Source organism: Callithrix jacchus, chromosome 2 (genome assembly GCF_049354715.1).
Source record: "Callithrix jacchus isolate 240 chromosome 2, calJac240_pri, whole genome shotgun sequence".
In the NCBI taxonomy this organism is placed as follows: domain Eukaryota; kingdom Metazoa; phylum Chordata; class Mammalia; order Primates; family Cebidae; genus Callithrix; species Callithrix jacchus.
The window spans coordinates 97,643,551-97,656,472 of NC_133503.1; the positions used below are offsets into that span (position 1 = coordinate 97,643,551).

At 37.8% G+C, this 12,922-nt stretch overlaps 1 protein-coding gene across 3 annotated transcripts in view; it reads left to right on the plus strand.

Moving 5' to 3' along the window:
• Positions 1 to 12,922, plus strand: part of EPB41L4A (erythrocyte membrane protein band 4.1 like 4A) — a 274,144-nt gene that overhangs the window by 112,927 nt on the left and 148,295 nt on the right. For 2 of the 3 annotated variants that reach the window (XR_004739723.3, XM_008991698.5), the window contains exon 2: positions 3,004 to 3,108. Coding sequence is in view for 2 of the 3 variants with exons in the window: in XM_008991698.5 (XP_008989946.1) it covers positions 3,004 to 3,108 (105 nt within the window). In the remaining variant the exon portion in view is untranslated. Of the gene's footprint in view, positions 1 to 377; positions 447 to 3,003; positions 3,109 to 12,922 lie in introns of all 3 variants that reach the window. The other variant, XM_078365056.1, reaches the window with a different exon arrangement.

Below are 12,922 nucleotides of genomic sequence, written 5' to 3' on the forward strand. Positions count from 1 at the left end.
CAGGAAGAAGATGGGGTACATGTTCTCAGAACTTCTAGTTACTCTTTTAATAACTAGTCAGTAAGAAAAGAAGAATTAACCCATGCGGTAAGAAAAGAAGAAATAAATGTGGAGGAGGCATTTTGAAGAGGCATTTTGAAAAGTGATTATCTGAGAAGACTCCATAGACAAACTAACAAGAATTTAGCAAGATGGCTAGGAATAAGACTGATAGGGACAATTAGTTGGTTTTCCAATACTTAGCAATAGCCAGTTGGAAAGTATAATAGCAGTAAAACTAAAATACCTAAGAATGATCCTGTATTATTTTCTATTGGTGCATAACAAATTACCACAAGCATAATGGTTTAAAAGTATTGCCATTTATTATTTCACAGGTCTGTAGGCCAGAAGTCCCGGATGGTATGGCTGGCTTCCCTGCAGGATCCTACAAGGCTGAAATCAAGGTGTTAGTCAGCTGAGCACTTATCTGAAGACGCTCAGAAAGAATTGGCTTCCAAACCCTTGTTGGCTGTTGGCAGAATCCCGCTTTTGTGGTTGTAGGACTGAGGTTCCTGTTTATTTGCTGGCTGTTAGCTGGGGGCTCCCCTCAAGTCCTTGAGGCTGTTCCCATTCTTCTCAGATAGCCCCCTTCGTCTTTCAAGTGACAGGACATTATAGTACTCTTCTCATGGTTTGAATATAGTTGACTTTACCCCTGCTTTTCCCTTCTGCTGGAGAAAGTGCTGTGCTTTTTAGAACCCATGTGATTAGGCCCACTTCTGTGATTTCCCTATCTTAAGGTCAACTGTGCCATATAGCATAACACAATCGTAGGGGTGGTATTCTCATTGTCCAGGTTCCAGAGGTCAGGGCAGGACATCTTCAGGGGTGGGGGACATTTGGTAAATTTGCCTTCCACAAAGCCTAAGTAGAATTTTGTAAGACCCCAATAAAAGTGTAAAATTTCCTCGAAGGATATAAAAGACAAACATAGAGGTTTCACTTTGTAAATATAGTATCTGTACCTCCCTCTACCACATCATCTGTCAGTTAAATTTAATTCCAGTTAAATCCCCAGCAGAATCATTTATTCAGTTGGCAAGCTTGTTCCAAACTTCCCTGAGTAGAGAAAAATGTTTAAGAATTGGCAAAGATCATTTTGAAAAGAAGGATAGATATCAAACAAAATTAAACTATCTACGTTAAAATCTTGAGGATTTGGTTCTGGAATAGCCCATGAGATGGAATAATGGGGATTCATTTAATAGATGATAAAGTTGTTTCAAATCAACAGGGAAATGCTGGCTTTTTCAGTAAGTGGTGGTGCAGTTGTCTATCCATTTGGAACCAAAGTTAGGCCCTTATCCCAAGAACAAAAATAATTTCCAGATGGAATGAAGAGCTAAGTATACTAAGTAAAATTCTACAAGTATTCAGAAGTACTTAGGAGAATTTGCTCATAAACTTCGGGTTAGGGAATGCCTAACTCAAAGGCTAGGAAATGAAAGAATGCTTGCTTTTATTAATGTCAGGAAAATGTAAATTAAAACAATTCCTTTATCCCCCTCTTTTTTTTTTTTGCTCAATCAGATTGGAAAAAATTTGTGCAATCCAAATGTTGGCAAGGGTGTGGGAAAATATATACTCTTCTTGAATGAGTTGTAATGGTCTTTTTGGCAATGCCCACTGTAATTATGAGTATATGTATCCTTCAGATGAGTAATTTCACTTAAAGATTTTTACCCCAGAGAAATACACAGGTACATGAGCACAGAGACATTTACAGGCTATATGGCATTGTGATTATTGCAGAAAATGTCCAATAACCTAAAGATTCATCATGGAAGGGCTTTTTGTTCATAAATTATTTAATAGACTTTGAAAAAGGGACGAGTTAAAGTTAGCCAAAATTATTTAGAAGTAAACAAAATACCTATGGAATTTGCAACAAGAACTGTATTTTCCTGGTGTGTACTTTTATAACCTCATATTGCCCATTTTATAGTACATTTAATAAAAACATTTCCTTCAAGTTAACAATCCATTTTCTAAAAGCAGTGCAGTATTAAGTGCTCACCATACATGGATAAATGTGTCCTGGTAATTTTCTGAGGGCTGATGCAACTGAACAAAAGCCCTCCTTTATTATCATAATGTGAGACTTCTTGTGGGATTTCTTTTATTACCTTGTTATACTAGCCAGAGATGGGGCAAGAGAAAGGAAGAGGCTATATCTATACCTGTACTATAAAAATGGATTATTTTCTAGGTTAATGTGGTGTGTAAAGTAGTGCTAGCTGATGAAGTGCTTCTTACATGTGTGAATAATTGATTTTTAGTATGTTAGATGATAAGAATCTTAATTTAAAGAACCTGTATTGTAGTAGGTGAGGACAGAAGAGAGATTAGCTTTCTAGGTAGAGAACAGTATTTTAAAAGCAGCCAAAAGAAAAGTTTTATGTTTGTGCTTATGTGAAAGAGATAAAGTGAAATATCTTCACAAGGGCTTTTCAGAACATCAGCTTTAGTAGCTTTAATCTATGAGTTTATTATTTGAGGATTGAAGATAAAAGATTTGACTATTGTTAATTTTATATATTTTCTGTATTCATTGTTAGAGTATTGCTGTAGGTGAAAATTGCTTTTTAAAATGAAAAGAATCATGAGCTTTTTAACCAGTGTTTTTTTTGATGCATTTATTAGATGTTCTTTATATAAAAGTTTATCTTTATTAAAAGAATAATTTTGTCCTAAAGATAATTTATAATCCCAGAAGAAAGAAGCTTATATTAATTTAAAACCTATGATTTAAAAATTATTTTTCAAAGAAGTTTCTATAATACACTTTGCTTTAAATCATATTTTTTCTTCATAATTGAGGCAAAACTTAAAGAGGGAACCATGATTTAATAAAATTGCTGCTATTGTGAATGAAGCTTTAATAAAAGAAGAGAACCATGATTGTGTCCTACTTTGGAACAAAAAGGCAGTTAAAAATATAAAACTGAATTATTTTTGCAGAAGTCAACGAAAGGTTCCGTTGTCCTTGACCACGTATTTCATCACGTAAACCTTGTGGAGATAGATTATTTTGGCCTGCGTTACTGTGACAGAAGCCATCAGACGGTGAGTACAGTGATTTCGTGTTACATTTTTCTGGTTATAAATTTCACTCTATCTCTGGCTTTTCTTGGTGTAGTTTTAGGTGGTTAAGTAAGTTCTTTGTCACTGAAAAAGCCTGAAAATCTCAAACATGTTTTCCCCTGATAATTTCTTTGCGTTTTTTCCCTTTTCTGCCAAAAGTCTGTAGAGTTGCTGGATTCACAGCTTCTGTACATGTGTAGTCCTCTTTGCAGATGGCTTATGTGGTTTCCAGATTTGCAGCCTTAATAGTGAATGCAAAGCATGAGTGAACATGGAGGACTGAACATGTCATTTAATATGTGTTAGAAGGCAAATGGCTAGTCTCTTGAAGTGACAGATATTAATTGCCTTTTAAGAAAGAGAATAATACAGTGTAAAAAAAGTGGCTACCTAAGTTTTATAAGTGAGATGAGCTGTTACAAAATAAAATGAATAGAGGTTTTTTATTCACAAACATGAAGAAATAAGAGTAATTAAAAGGAACTTAGCTTTTAGTTCTTAGATTAGTTGTTCACAAAGATTAACTCAGAAGATCTTCCAGTCTGGTTGAATAGTAGAGAGTTACCAAGAAATTTACCACAATTGAAAAACTTTGGAGATAAAGATGTTGAAGCATGAAAGGATATTCATTAATGTGACTTTTGGTTTAGTCTAAGAAAGATCTTAGCTTCAGGTAGGTACAGCCTCATTATCCTCGTTATACAGAATGCTCACATGCTTATCTTAGAAATACCCTATTGAACTTGCCTTTGATTTTTCATCCTGTTCAACTGCTGTTGAAATGAAGCTTTCTTCCTCTTCCTTCATTCATTCTCCCAGCCTCTACTGGGTCATTTGGGGGTGTATTCAGTGAAGAACGTGATTTTCTGAGTGGCATTTCTGTGCTCTGTCCTAAGAATGTCCTAGGATGAGAAGAGGCAGGCAAATGGAATACTATTGATGGTGATAAACTGTGATTTTTCTTGAGCTAGTTCCTTAATCTATACTGTTTCACAGGAGGATTTCACAAGGTAGGAATGAAAAATTGGATATGTTGTATAGCTTCCCATAGAAAGGAATAACTTTCTAAAGGCTAGTGGGCATTATAGCATGTTGCAAAAAAGGGGAACAGACATGTTTAGAAGTTCAGTGAATTCTGTCTTATACAGACCACAAATAAATATAGCAGAACTGTAAATCTATACAGAAAGATTAAATTGAAGGTAAAGAAGGTATCATGTGCTACATTCATATCTTTGAAATAACATTTTTCCTAGTAGAGAAAACTACAGTTTTCTGATCTTACCTACTATGTCAGACCTTGCTTGGAAAGATTTACTGTCTTGCTGAAGTTATATAGACCTTATCTGTCTTTCTTTGCCTTCTGATAGTTACTTAAAGCAAGGATTAAAAAAATAACCTTGTATTAAAATAGTACAGGATATGGTTTAAAAAAAAATCCTCGTTGGTTGGGCGTGGTGGCTCACGCCTGTAATCCCAGCATTTTGGGAGGCTGAGGCAGGCAGATCATGAGGTCAGGAGATTGAGACCAGCCTGGCCAGCATGGTGAAACCCCATCTCTACTAAAATACAAAAAATTAGCTGGGCACGGTGGCATTGGCCTGTGGTCCTAGCTACTCAGGAGGCTGAGGCAGGGTAATTGTTTGAATCTGGGAGGCGGAAGTTGCAGTGAGCTGAGATTGCGCCACTGCACTCCAGCCTGGCAACAGAGCAAGACTCCATTTCAAAAACAAAACAAAACAGAAAACTTTGTCTTAAAAACCAACTAATGGTTTTTATGAATGTTGCTTGAATTACTGTACATTTGGGACCTCACATGGCAGAGAAGTTGTCTGCACTGGAGGACCAGGAGAACCTAGAACCCTGGAACTCATCATTCATCATCATTACCACAATCATCATCAGTGCACCAGAGACTGTAAACATTTTGTATGTTGAAATTATATGCTCAGAACAGTTCTCCAAAGTATTATCTTACTATTAGAGATGATGCAACACAAATGAAGGTTACACACCTTTCCCAAGGTCACATAATCAGCAGGTATTACGAGCAGATTTCCACCCCAAGTCTGAGTGTCTCCAAGACCTTTCAGCCACTATAATATCCTGACTTGCATGCATATAAGACTTTGGGTGTTGAAGAATTCTCTTTTTATATGTAACTTACATACTTAATGTTTGTTGAGAGAAGAATTAAGTGACATTTTTTAATAAGCACACTTCTCAGATTGACCCTGTTGTAGGAGGGCTTCATTTAGGCCTTCATGTATTTTTGTGTTCCTATGGTGTCATTCAGCAGTTATTTAATGAATGCCTGATACGTGCAGGCCATCTGTGACAGTGTTCTCTGATTCAGGAATTTTGGGGAACGAGAATTTACTGTCTGGAACATTACATGAAAGTTTTTAAAAAGCACAAATGTTATTAACTCTATATTCCATGAAACTAAGTCCTGGGAAATTCATGTAACAAATGCATTGATTCATGTGTTACCCATGTATAAAGAGTAACATCTACATCTAGACAGAGATAAACCTTGTTAAGGCAAACTTCTGTCTAAGGACTATAGCTGACTTGATTTGAAACACGCTGGGCACTGTAATATTTTTAACTTCAGTTCTTAGATAGGGTCTATAAAAGAACCTTTAAGAAATAAAAACATTTCGGCCAGGGGCAGTGGCTCATGCCTGTAATCTCAGCACTTTGGGAGGCTGAGGTGGGCAAATTGCTGGAGCCTGGGAGTTCGAGACCAGCCTGGCCAGTATGGTAAAACCCTATCTCTACTAAAAATACAAAAATTAGCGAGGTATGGTGGCAGGGGCCTGTAATCTCTCTCAGGTACTCATGAAGCTGAGGCAGGAGAATTGCTTGAACCCAGGAGGTGAAGGTTGCAGTGAGCCAAGATCATGCCATTGCACTCTATCCTGGGCAACAGAGTGACAGAGAGTCTGTCTCAAAAAAAACATTTCTTCATGAGGATGTATTTATTGGGACTGAAATAACACAATGGAATGAAAGCTGCACACGTTAATTCAAGCTTTTATAAGATAGTTTCTTAAAGGTGCACCGTGAGGGTCACATACTTGCAGTTCTTTTTCTTACAGACAGAAAGGGGCTGAACATGGTGGTTCATGCCTGTATTCCCAGCTATTTGGGAAGCTGAAAGATGGGAGGATTGCTTGAGCTCTGTGATATGGTTTGGTTCTGTGTCTCCACCCAAATCTGATCTCGAATTATAATCCTCATGTGTTGAAGGAGGGAAGCAATTGGTTTATGGGGGTGGTTTCCCCCATGCTATTCTCATGATAGTGAATTCTCATGAGATCTGATGGTTTTATAAGTGCCTGATAGTTCCTCCTTCGCATTTGCTCTCTCTCACCTGGCACCATGTAAAATGTACCTGCTTCCCCTTCTGCCATGATTCTAAGTTTCCTAAGACTTCCCCAGCCATGTAGAACTATGAGTCCATTAGCCTCTTTTCTTTATAAATTACTCAGTCTTGGATATATCTTTATAGGAGTGTGAGAATGGACTAATACACTTGGGAAGTTGAGGTTGCAGTGAGCTGTGATCACACCACTGCATTCCAGTCTTGTGAACAGAGTGAGACCCTGTGTCAAAACAACAACAACAACAACAACAACAACAACAACAACAACAAAACCAAAAAGGGGAAGCACCTTGCCTGGGCAGAGCATCTATTTTCTGCTTTGACCTATGCCATCTGAATTCCTTCTTGATCCAGAGTGGTCTGTGCAAGTCTGGATCAGGACCTTGGTTTGACTTTGCAAAAATTCTCAGCCTCCATTTGAGGTGGGTGTGAGGCAGTCTGTCAGAGGGATTCTAAGAACACATTTGGGAGCTAGAGACCTGGATTTATCTAATGATCCCACCGTTTATTATAAGTTTTAAAATTCGCGTTAAGTACTAACCATTAATGCAGAAGGGCAGCACTTCCAGAGAAGTTTGCTCCCTCCTTTGTATTCTAGGACTGCCTATGACCAGTTCCAGTACTTCTTGTTCTTTTCACATGGTATATGGCTCAGCAGCTCAGCTGGGGGGTGTCTTAGCTTTAAACAACACTAGAGCTCTCTCTGTGCCACATCTTAATCCCCGGCACCTGTGAATGTTATCTTGCATGGCAAAAAGGGAGTTACAGATGTGATTAAGGATCTTAAAATGAGGAGGATAACTAGCCAGGTGAGATCAGTGTAATCACAAGTATCCTTACAAGTGAAAAGTGAGTCCAGAGAGTAAAAGAGATGATGTAACAATAGAAGCAGTGATACGAGTGATGCAGTTATTGGAAGAGACCTTGAGTCAAGGAATGCAGGCAGCCTCTAGAAACTGGAAAAGGCAAAGAAACAGATTCTCCCCTGACCTCCAGAAGGTTTGCAGCCCTGCCTATACTTTGATTTTAGTCCAGTGAGATCCATTTTGGACTTCTGACCTCCAGAACTGAAAGATAATAAATTTTTATTGTTTTTGTTTGTTTGTTTGTTTGTTTTGAGATGGAGTCTTTCTCTGTCCCCTAGGCTGGAGTACAGTGGCACGATCTTGTCTCACTGCAACCTCTGCCTCTGGGTTCAAGCAATTCTCCTGCCTTAGCCTCCCAAGTAGATGAGACTACAGGCATGTGCAACCATGCCTAGCTAATTTTTGTATTTTTAGTAGAAATGGGGCTTCACCGTGTTGGCCAGGTTGGTCTCTATCTTTTGACCTTGTGATCCACCTGCCTTGGCCTCCCAAAGTGTTGGGATTACAGGTCTGAGCCACTGTACCTGACCATAAATTTCTGTTGTTTTAAGCCACCACATTTATGGTGATTTGTTATAGCTGCAAAAGGAAACGAATAATCATGAATACACTGGGAATAGTTATTCTGGCTTGTTCAGAAGTATAAGGGCTTGCTTGTTTGTGTTCTTTACATTAAGCAGAAACCAGAAACACTATTACTTTCCCTGAGTAGTAATGTCATACATCCTCTGCTGCTGATGCTTAGGATTTCTCTATGATTAGAGCTGCATGTGCATCCTCAGATGTCTATGAGCAATATTAGTTGTTGCTTCACAAGTATTCAGGTTCCTTATTATGGGAGAGGCATGGTGAGATCTGTTGCAATGATATGCAAAATAACCGAAATTGCAGCAGCACAGGCTTCTTCCCTTTAAGAAGAGCCATTTGAAATTAGTCAGAGGCTGGAAGGAACTTGAGCCGTCTTTTAGGTTTTCAGAAGTTGTTATAAATGGATTGTGATCTGATGATACAGATAGTTGCCTTTGGAGTCACAAGACAGGTTTGAGTTCTGTGTCTGCTCCTAGTGAATGGTCAAATCACTTAATTTTTCTGAGTCTTGATATGCTTATCTGTAAATTGACAATGAAATGCCTTTTCTCCTCAACTCTCAGGATTAATGGTAGGACGAAATCAGAACACATGAAAGTGCTTTGTAAATAATAAGGCATTAAACATGTAAAAGGCCTTTCCTGTTGAAACTAGGATGAGAGAAAATATTGTTGGTGATAACAGTGGAATGAAGGAAGAAGGAAAAAGTCTGGAAGAAAGAAAAGAAAAAATTAATCTGTAGACCCTTAAACACCTTTGGAGATTTTGAAGATGAGTTTTGTTGCTATTGAAAGCAATAATAAGTATAAATGTGGTAACTCAATACTACTTCTGGTTTTAAGATTAGTTTTAAAAGGGAAAGCGCCTAGCCTGGGCAAAGAGCCTATTTTCTGTTCTACTCTGGCTTGTGCCAGTCAGGCTCCTTTTTGATCCAGACTGGTGTGTGTGGGAATGTAGTTATCTTATATTAGGGCCTTAGTTTGACTTACAGAAAATTCCCAGAAATTATAGTTATGTCTTATGTTAGCACTTGAGGCTCCTTTACAAATTACTCCTTGAAAGACAGAAGTTGTATATAATTAGGGCTTTTCTCAGAATATGGAAATCATCGTGGCATTGAGAATCATACTGCTGAACCTGCTGCCCTTTTACTTCAGAAGTTAAAGGAGGAGGAAACCTGAAGCACCAGATGAAGACAGCATGCAAACATTGTCTTCCACCAGTGAACTCTGTTTTTGCTTCACCAAGACAATAAAAGCAGTCAGAAACTCCCCACCTTCTTGATCACCCCACCCCCAAACACACTTAGTTGCTTTTTACCCTTCCTTTGCTCTCCTGTCACCAGTGTCTGTGAGCTAGATCTTACCACCTCACTTTTTCTTTTTTTGTGTCTCTCGGCTACCTACCTGCTCCCTCTTTCTAGTCAGTGTTTGGGCATATTCAGGTCTCTCCCATTTAGAACCACCTGCCCCCATCTCCTTTTCCCTCCTCTATCTGCTGCCATCTTTGGCTCCCTCTGCATCATGCATAAACTTCAGAAAACCTTGTCTAAGTTTCTCACATTCACTTCTGAAATCCCATTGTTTCTTAAACGTCTCACCCTACAGCTTTGATCCCAATCACATCACTGAAACTGGCCCTGCCTTGCCAGTTGCTAAATCTAAGAGACTCTATTGGTCCTTGTCTTACTTGACCTTTCTGTTGCTTTTATATTAACAACTTGCCCATTTTTGAAATGTTCTCATTTTGTTCTTCTGGCACTGTTTTTTGTTTCCCTCTTTTCCTGTTTTCTCTAGTTATTCCTATTTAGTCTTTATGGTCATGATTCCACTGGCTGTTCTATAAAATGTTGGTATGCACCAGTATTTTGTCCTTGATTCTCTTATGTTCTGAACTCTGTTCAGGTCCACACATTTAGTGCTACCTTTTTCTGGTACTATTTATTTCTGAGATAATTTCCTTAGGCATGTAAATAAAAATGCATATGTATTAATATTTGTATTCTCTTTCCTAGTATTGAGTTCTAGCAGGCACGCTCAAGTGTGTCCTCTCTGCCATGAGTAGTGGCGTTCTTTCTTTCATCCTGATGCTGTATTTTGTAATGTGTATAAGGTTTCATGTTCTGTGATTGTATGTTCTGGAAAACACCAATAATGACTGATAAAATATGTGTGATAATGTGAGTCCTGTTGGAAAGAAAGAAAGGAAGATCATCATGCTGGATTATTACAGAATAAAACTTACTATGTGAGATGTCTTCAAACATCTGTTGGAGGAACAGAAGGGAAAGATCAAGAAGCAGAAAGTTCTTCTTGAATGAGAAGCACTGAAGCTCTCATTTTCCTGCTGACGAATGTGTGTTACTTTTCCTTGTAATCTCATCATTTCCTTGGTTTAAATTATATCTAAAGACTAAGCCTCAAATTCCTATTTTCAACCCAGGTGTTTCAGGAGGGGCTACATTGTGTTAAAATATAGAATCTGGATTCAGACTATATTGGTTCAACCACAGTCTACTACCCTGGAGAGCTGTGTGGCATTGAGTGAGTCTCCCTAACTTTTCTGTACCTCAGTTCCTCTGTTTATAAAGTGAGGATAGTAATAGTACCAACTTCAAAGGGTGGTAGTAATGATTGAGGGAATCTATAAAAAATACACAGACTAGTGCTTTAAAATGTGTGGTCCACATAATGTTTTAGCTGTTATTCACTACTGGGTGCCCCTCAGGTACCTCAAAGGTAACATATTCAAAACTGAAGTCATCTTCCCCCCCCAAATCTGTTCTTTTTAAAAAAAGTGTTTCTGAGAGCAGTGATTTTCAAGATTTTTTTATTTTTCTTTTAGAGATGAGGTCATACTATATTGCTCAGGCTGGTTTCAAACTCCTGAGCTCAAGTAATCCTCTCCTTGGCCTCCCAAAGTGCTAGGATTACAGGTATGAGTGAGCCACTATACTTGCTCTACAATATTTTTTAAAAAACCATGTACTTATATATAATTTTAGGTTGAGAATTAAAATTTTATGAGTTTTAGTAGATGCAGATCTTTGGTTCATCATAAATGTTGACATTGTAAAGTGTCATATTCCTTTTAAATGTATCCTGTGAATTTATATTTCATAGCAATTTTGTACTCTTCATCTACCTTTACAAAATTATATGAACAAGCTGTTTTTTAAAAACCAGAAACTTTATTCCTTTTATGTCTTTAAATTTGTATTTCTATTCTAGTTTCTCCATAAAATGTTCTTATATTTTTATTAATAAAATACATTATCAATAATGTACATATAAATTGGAATTTTTAAAGTTTATCCTCTAAGATGTTAAGGCTCTTATTTTTACTGAGCCCTCAGAGTAGTTATTATTACCATGATTGTCATTATATGATTAATTAAAACAGCAAAATGGTATGCATTTGAATTACTATTAAACATATTTTCTGGGGAAAATGGCAGATAGGAGGCAGGACTAGATTGCAGCTCCCACTCAGACAGACAGTGCAGTATATAGAGACTTGCATTGTGAAATTTTGCTCCAGAAATACACCAGGAAAGCTGAGAGAATCCACGGACCCTTTAAAGGAAGCAGATTTATCTTGCAGGACCCAGGAGACACCCCTGTGCTGGTATCCATGGCTGAGAGACATAAAGATGGTTCACATCACAGGACTCTGTGCAGACAACTCCCAGTACCAGCCTGGAGCATGGTAGCCCTGCTGGGTGGCTAGATCCAGAAGGGAAATAGATCCAGAAGGCTGCATCACAGTCCTCAGGAAGCCACATCCCTAGCAAAAGGGGGAGAGTGCTATATCAAGGGAATACCTAATGGCACAAAAGAATCTGAACAGCAGCCTTGAGCCCCAGATCTTCCCTCTGACATAGTCTACCCAAAGGAGAAGAAACCAGAAAAACAGTTATGGTAATCTGACAAAAGAAGGTTCTTTAACACCACCCAAGAAATCCCACTTGCTTACCTAACACATAAGGACTCACATTAACTTAAGGTAAAGGAGTGGACTCCATGCATATAGACACCAAAAGCAAGCAGGCTTATATCAGACAAAAACTTTAAAGCAACAGCAGTTAAAAAAGACAAAGAAGGACATTATATAATGATGAAAGGCCCACATGAAAATATCCCAATCCTAAATATATATGCATCTAACACTGGAGCTCTCAAATTTATAAAACAATTACCATTAGACCTAAGTAGTGACATAGAGAGCAACCCAGTAATAGTGGGGGACTTCAGTACTCCACTGACAGCACTAAACAGGTCATCAAGACAGAAAGTCAGCAAAGAATGGACTTAGACTGTACTCTGAAACAAATGGTCTTAGCAGATACTTATACAGTATTCAACTCAACAACTGCAGAATATGCATTTTATTCATCAGTGCATGGAACTTTCTCCGAAATAGACCATATGATAGGCAACAAAACAAGTCTCAATAAAACTAAGAAAATTGAAATTATATCAAATACTCTCTCATACCTTAGTGGAAAAAATACTTCAAACTGAATGATGATACAACTATCAAAACCTCTGAGATACAGCAAAGGCAGTGCTAAGAGGAAAGTTCATAGTCTTAAATGCCTATATCAAAAAATCTGAAAGAGCACAACTAGATAATCCAAGGTCACACTTCAAGGAACTAGATAAACAAGAACAAACCAAACCCAAATCCAGCAGAGGAAAGGAAATAACCAAGGTCAGAGCAGAACTAAATGAAATGGAAACAAAAAGAAATACAAAACATAAATGAAACAGCTGATTCTTTGAAAAGATACATAAAATTGATAGGCCATTAGCAAGATTAAGAAGAGAGAAGATCCACATAAGTTCAATTAGAAATGAAATGGGAGATGTTACAACTGACGCCACCGAAATACAAAAGGTCATTCAAGCCTACTGTGAACACCTTTATGTGCATAAACTAGAGAACCTGA